At 43.5% G+C, this 7066-nt stretch overlaps 1 protein-coding gene across 1 annotated transcript in view; it reads left to right on the top strand.

Annotated features, from left to right (window-relative positions):
- The first annotated feature begins 2921 nt into the window (after positions 1-2921).
- The window catches only part of Snrnp200 (small nuclear ribonucleoprotein U5 subunit 200), a 32809-nt gene continuing 28664 nt past the window's right edge, over positions 2922-7066 (top strand). Inside the window, exons 1-4 of the mRNA XM_013352600.1 lie at positions 2922-3094; positions 3711-3874; positions 4922-5093; positions 6463-6659. Coding sequence (XP_013208054.1) covers positions 3050-3094; positions 3711-3874; positions 4922-5093; positions 6463-6659 — 578 coding nt within the window. The 5' untranslated portion in view covers positions 2922-3049. The remainder of the gene's footprint in view (positions 3095-3710; positions 3875-4921; positions 5094-6462; positions 6660-7066) is intronic.

Raw genomic sequence — 7066 nt, forward strand, 5'->3', positions numbered from 1 at the left:
TTGTGAGCCACCATGTGGTTGCTGGGAATTGAACTCAGGACCTTTGGAAGAGCAGGCAATGCTCTTAACCGCTGAGCCATCTCTCCAGCCCTGATGTCTCATTTTCATGTGTAAGAACTAAACTATGTGGGAAATAGCTTGCAAAATAATTATTGAATGCCCTATAAAAACAAAACCCTACAGAAGCCATCTCTGCTCGAGGGAAACCATACACACTTACATGGGGGCTTTTAAAAATCATAACTCGTGCCAGAAAGCTGGCAAGGTGTTTGCTGCCGAGATCAACCCCTGGAACCCACAATGTGAAAGGAGGGAATTTATGCCTGCAAGTTTTCTTCTGACCTCTACACGGGTACCGTGACCTGTAGGCACCTGTGCACACACACCCACACACACACGCACACACGCGCACACACGTGCACACACATGTGCACACACGTGAACACACAATAAATAAATGAGTATGTAATTCGTTTTGTTCTGTTGTTTGAGAGATGGTTTCTCTGTGTAGCCCTGGCTGTCTTAGATCTTTCTTTGTAGACCAGGTTGTCCTTGAACTCACAGAGATTCACCTGCCTCTGCCTCTCAAGTACTGGGATTAAAGGCATGTGCAACCACCACCAGACAAAAATGTAACTTTTTTTTTACAAAATTATTATTATTTACAAAAATGTAATATTTTAAAAATATTATAAGTAGAAGAATTAAAACCTAAGAGACATGTAAGTAATGAGCAAGGTGACCTCTGATGATTTCAACAATTTACAAATCAAAGAGTCTCACACCAAGAGTCCCTTTGGCCTGGGTAGGAAGGACCCCTTCAGGTACTTCTAATCACCTGTTCTGCAAAATTGCAAGAGTTAACTCTTAGATTTCTCAGTCTATGCTTGTGCGCACTTTGGCGGACACATCCAAATGAGCCCCAGAATAGCTGGGTGATATTCACCTTCATCCACAGCGATGAATTAAGCACCTGACTGACTCAAACCGCTCTCGCGATATTTACATCTCTCTTCCTATATTTTTCAAGACCCTTTATATTTAGATATTTAAAAAATGTCTAAGCTAGTCTGGGTAATGGTGGCCCACCAGACTTTAATTCCAGCACTCAGGAGGCAAAGGCAGGCACATCTCTGTGAGTTTCAAGGCTAACCTAGTCTATCAAGTGACTTAGAGGGTAGCCAAGGTCACACAGAAATACTGTCTCAGAAAATAAAACGAAAATTGTCTAAGCTGTTTGTAATTTTCGTTGCTGTGTTTCCTGAATGATAAAAGCAATGCAGTGCTGGTGTGCTGGCTCAGTGGCTAAAGGTGCTTGCTGCAAAATCTGATGACCTGAGCTCAATGACCAGAGGCTACATAAAGTGAAGGGAGACCTGACCTCACAGCTGTCCTGCTGCCACAGACACACTGCTGCATTTGCACCCCACACCCTGCCTCACACACATCCTATACATTTATAAATAAAATATAAAAATATACACACCACAAAGAAATTTAAGTAATACTAATCTTTTTCTTTTTCTTCAAGATAGTGTTTCTCCGTGTAGCCGTGGTTGTCTTGGAACTTGCTCCGTAGACCAGACTGACCTCGAATTCACAGATATCTGCCTGCCTCTGCCTCCCAAGTGTTGGGACTAAAGATGTCTTCTTGGGAAATAATACTAATCTTAATTTTAGAGAAATTAGATATGAGAATATTATCTCTTATTAGCCATGGTTATGAACACTTGGGGGCTCTTTCAGAGGACCTGGGTTTCAACCCCACCACCCCCATGGTGACTCATGACCTATCTGTAGCTCCAGTCCCAGTCCCAGGGGATCTAACACCGTCTTCAGACCTTCTTGGTGTCTGCCTATACATGATACACAAACATACATTCAGACACAGACATAAGTAGCTAAAACACCCATATACATAGATTATAATGAAAATAATGATAAACCAAACTAAAAAAATGCCAGCAAGATGGCTCAACGATTAAGACACAGGCTTAAGGCTCACTCATGCTAACTAAAGGGAAAGTAGAAATCGCTGTTTTGTTTTCAATGTAGAGAATTATTAAGACTAGACATGACCATTACATAAAATGTACCACTACTGCTTAATAAATCAAAATAATATATCCAGGTACGACTTATTTTTCATATATTTCTTTAGTAAAACAGCCCTCTAGGTGTAGCATTTGTGCCACATTGAGGACAAAAAAAGTGCTCATTCATACATAATTGTGCACACCTGTAATCCTGTCACGGTCTGTGACAGATCATTTGGTGCCAATACTTCTTCCTTCACCCTCAGTCAGCTGACATATTTGGGGTAGGTTGAATGGGACGGGGGTGGGGGTGGGGGGAGGGACGGGACACGGGACACATTTCCCCAATTTCCCAATACGGAAGAGAAATCCAGTCAGTTATTAGACTCTTATGTTAACTTGCTTTTCAGTTTCCTTATCTTTTTTTTGTTTTTGTTTTGTTTTTCGAGACAGGGTTTCTTTGTAGCTTTGGAGCCTCTCCAGGAACTAGTGCTTGTAGAACAGGTTGGCCTTAAACTCACAAAGATCCGCCAGCCTCTGCCTCCCGAGTGCTGAGATTAAAGGCCTGCGCCAACACCGCCAGGCCAGCTTCCTTATCCTTAATAAACGGAGCTCCTGAGCTTCCGTTGTCTGCATGCCTGCAGAACGGCTGGTCTGAGAAAGCAAAAGTATTACAGAAAGGGACTTTTAACATCATTCTGTAAAGGGTTTCGGTCTTAGCCCTGCCGTATGTATTGCTGCTTGGAACCATAGTACTCAGGACCGTGTGTTTTGTCGGCCCATCGGACCCATGACCCGGATGTACTATTGTCTGCAAACTCCGCCCAGAAGCCGTGCGTATTCACCCGAAAGTATCACTTTCAGCGTGCGTCCCGGAAACGGAAGGAAGTCCGTTTCTTTTTTCTGTCCCGTACGTCGGTGCTGCGTCGTTCCTGCCAGGCCGGAGCGGTTTGTCGAGGCGGTTCGCAGCGTGTGGAAGAGTGGAACCTTGAGTTCCAGGAGCATCGGCAGCCATGGCGGATGTGACTGCCCGCAGTCTGCAGTACGAGTACAAGGCGGTGCGTGAAGTCTCGGAGGAGGGATGCGGGCTAGGGAGCTCGTGGAGAGCCACAGACACGGAGGGGAAATCAGGTCTGGGTGAAGGCTGGATTAAAGCACGACGGAATAACCCCAGTGGAGTTTAGGGCACGTGTGGACTCAGGAGATTCCCCTCCAACACACACACACACACACACCCCGGCTCCTGAGCGCTAAACCGTCCCTTCTACTTGTTATCCCCAATCTGCTTAACACTTTATCTAAATGTGGGTTATTATGGATACTGTTAGGAACGTTGATCGTTCACTTTACCAGACAGTCCAGTGCTTGTGCATAGCATTATGTGATACTGTTTTCCTATTAAGGAGATTTTATTTATTTATTTTGGTTTTTTCGAGACAGGGTTTCTCTGTGTAACAGTCCTAGCTGTCCTGGAACTAGCTCTTGTAGACCAGACTCCTCAAACATACAGAGATCCGTCTGCCTCAGCCTCCCAAAGTGCTAAACCGGCCACTACCTCCCGGCTAAGAGGATTATTTTTTTATTCCAGTATTTTCCCATCTTCTAGTGTTACTGTGATAACAGGAATCAAAAATATTTTTATATCAAAGTTTTGATTAAGGTTGATCTTTTCAGAACTCAAATCTTGTGCTCCAAGCTGACCGCTCTCTCATTGACCGGACCCGCCGTGATGAACCAACAGGAGAGGTTCTGTCCCTGGTTGGGAAGTTGGAGGGAACCCGTATGGGAGATAAGGCTCAACGAACCAAACCACAGATGCAGGAAGAAAGAAGGGCCAAGTAGGTATCAGTGGGATGTTGTATTTTTCTCCTAATCTAAAGCCCACCTTTAACTTTTGAACAGTTTTTTTTTTTTTATTGAAATTCTCGTGGAAGATCAGCAGCGTTTGCACAAACACACTGAAAACCTTTTTAAGGTTTAAAGCTTTTTTGGTCTTGGGTGCAATGAATCTATTGATACCTTTTGTTTCTGATTCATGGGTAGATGCTAATTTTCTTCAAGCTATTTTTTTAAAGGTCTGTTTTATTTTTAATTATGTGCATGTGTGTGTGGGTATGGCCACACACATGCAAGTGCCTGTGGAGGCTAACAGACTGTTTGAGATCCCCTGGAACTGGAGTTTCAGGCAGTTGTGAGCTACCCAGTGTGGGGCCTCGGAACTGAACCCTGGTAGTCTTCAGAAGCAGTGTTGCTCCTGACTAGCCTTCTCTCCAGGCCATCACCAACCAGTTTCAAGACTCTTGTTACTCTTTTGTCTTAGTAATTCAGCCCCACCATCCCTGTTACAAGCTTCTTACCCTGACTTCCTGCGGTTGTTGCCCACTTCCTGGTGCTTTTGTTTTGCCGTTCTTCCTTTTTTCTCCTTGGTAGATTCATTTCAAAAGTTATATATTCTCTGACTATGTTTTCTTTCTCCTTTTCTTTCTGTGACATCTCAGCAGTTCCCAGACTCTGTTTAGTTTAGTGGTTATAATCGAGAAGAGTTGTTGAAATTTGAGAGAAACAGTGTTCCTTGGTCCTTCGCTTTTTAGAATCTGGCTTTTCTATTTATTTATTGGGAGTCACTAGAAGTAGATTCTTCTGGAGCCTAGCCTCTCTGGCTAGTAAACGGTTAAAAAACCAAAACAACAAAAACCAGTTGAAATACCATCATATAATCACCTCCCGAGGATAAAGAAATGCTTCTTCAAATGATGAAGAGGTCAAGCGGGAATTACTTCTGTTGACTCATGTTCCTGCCTCTACGTATTAGATGTATGGAAAGGGTAAACTTGGCTCAGGAGCGCAAAGTTCTCCCATTCAGCATCATATTGTATGTCCACTAGGAGACGAAAGCGTGACGAGGACCGGCACGACATCAACAAGATGAAAGGCTATACGTTGCTGTCGGAGGGCATCGATGAGATGGTGGGCATCATCTATAAGCCCAAGACTAAGGAGACTCGGGAGACCTATGAGGTGCTGCTCAGCTTCATCCAGGCTGCTCTTGGAGACCAGGTGAGTCTGGAACCAGGGGATGAGACCTTGTGTTTGGAAAGAAAAAGGGTGGTAGCACAAGACTTTTGGTGACATTATGAATTACATGCATTTATCCTATGTGTGTGCCGCAGGATGCATGTGGAAGTCAGGACAGCTTTCAGAGTTGGTCCTCTTTTTACTCTGTGTGGGACTCAGAGATCAAACTTAAATTGTTGGAGTTGGTGGAAAGTACCTTTACCTGCAGAGCCATCTTTTTAGTCCAACTAGAAGAATCTTAATCTGAATTTTCCCAGCAGGGTGCAGAAGGCAATACCATTTTGTAGAAATGGCTAATGCTTCCTGAGCACTTAGTGTATACAGAATAGAGTGTTAACTATGAATCTGTGCTATTAACATTCATTTTCAATTTCATAGAAGAGAGACCTGAGATGCCTAAGTCAGAGAGACAGCATTTGTCAGTGAGAACATAAATCCAAGTGGTCTCTACCCCAAATCTGCCCTGAACTGTTGCACACTTAGGATTAGATTGGGAGTCCCTACGAGTTCTCTAGTGAGGTGGGGAGTAGAGGATATGTGAGCAAAGAGTTAGTGAAAGTGTGACAGGATAGGGGAAAGTTGCTGAGTGCCTCTTTCACATGGAGATTTGTGGCAAACTGTTCTGCTTTTGAAGACCACCTTACTACCTAGTGTCTCACCCCCCTTTCTGTGGACCAGGTCCAGGATCTCATCCTTAGCAGATATCTATTAGTCTTTTTGTTCTTGTTTATTTGCTTGTTTTTTTCAATACAGGGTTTCTCTGTGTAGCCTTTGTTGTCCTGGAACTCACTCTGTAGACCAGGATGTCCTGGAACTCAGAGATCCATCTGCCTCTGCTTCCTGAGTGCTGGGATTAAAGCTGTGTGCTACTACTGCCCTGCTGTCTTTTTAATTTTTAGTTTTGTTTGTGTGAGACAAGGTCTCATGTAGCTCAAGCTGACCTCAAATTCACTGTGCATTCAAGAATGACCTTGAACTTCCGATCCTATTTCTTACCAGGTGCTAGGAATACAGGCACAGGCCACTGTATCTTGTTGATGAATGTCGTCAAAGCCTAGGATACTGCAGATTTTCCTTCCTTTTTTTTATTGTTGTTTACATTGCTTTTTATGTGTATGATTGTTTTGCTTACGTGTGTGCGTGCGCACGTGACACCTGGTGCCCTTGGAGATCAGGAAAAGGCATCAGATCTCCTGGAACTTGAGTTATGATTTTTTTCAGCCTACAAGAGCAACAAACTCTTAATTTTTGAGCCATGTAAATTTGAAGATATGTTTATTTCCTATTGCCACAAATCTGGTTAGTGACCTTCTACATATCATTGTAGTAAATGTCTGTATTTTTTCTTCAGCCTCGTGATATCCTTTGTGGGGCGGCTGATGAGGTTCTGGCTGTCCTGAAGAATGAAAAACTTCGAGACAAGGAGAGAAGAAGGGAGATTGACCTGTTGCTGGGTCAGACAGATGACACCAGATACCATGTGCTGGTAAACTTGGGCAAGAAGATCACAGACTACGGTGGAGACAAGGAGATCCAGAATATGGGTGGGTACCTGAGCCCTTTGTGTCCTGATGACATTTTGTGACTGTTGGTCTTTCTTAGTGAGTACTCAGTGTCATTGTTAAAATTTCAGAATAGCTTTGTTTTCATAACCTATTTTATGCTAGCATAGGTTTATAATTCCAACAAGTTAGCTTGGACTACATAGCAAGTTCTAGGCCTACTGGAACTCCATAGGAAGCCTCATCTTTTCTGGGCTGTGGTGGTGCATGCCTTTAATCCTAGCATTTCGGAGACAGGTGGATCTTTGAGTTCGAGGCCGGCCTGGTTTACAGAGAGAGTTCCAGGATAGGCTCCAAAATTACACAGAGAATCCCTGTCTCTAAAAAAACAAAAACAACAACAAAAACCCCATCTTTAAAAATAGAGAGAGAGCCAGGTGGTGGTGGTGCACG

The sequence above is a fragment of the Microtus ochrogaster genome, assembly GCF_000317375.1.
Source record: "Microtus ochrogaster isolate Prairie Vole_2 chromosome 14 unlocalized genomic scaffold, MicOch1.0 chr14_random_1, whole genome shotgun sequence".
Lineage (NCBI taxonomy): Eukaryota > Metazoa > Chordata > Mammalia > Rodentia > Cricetidae > Microtus > Microtus ochrogaster.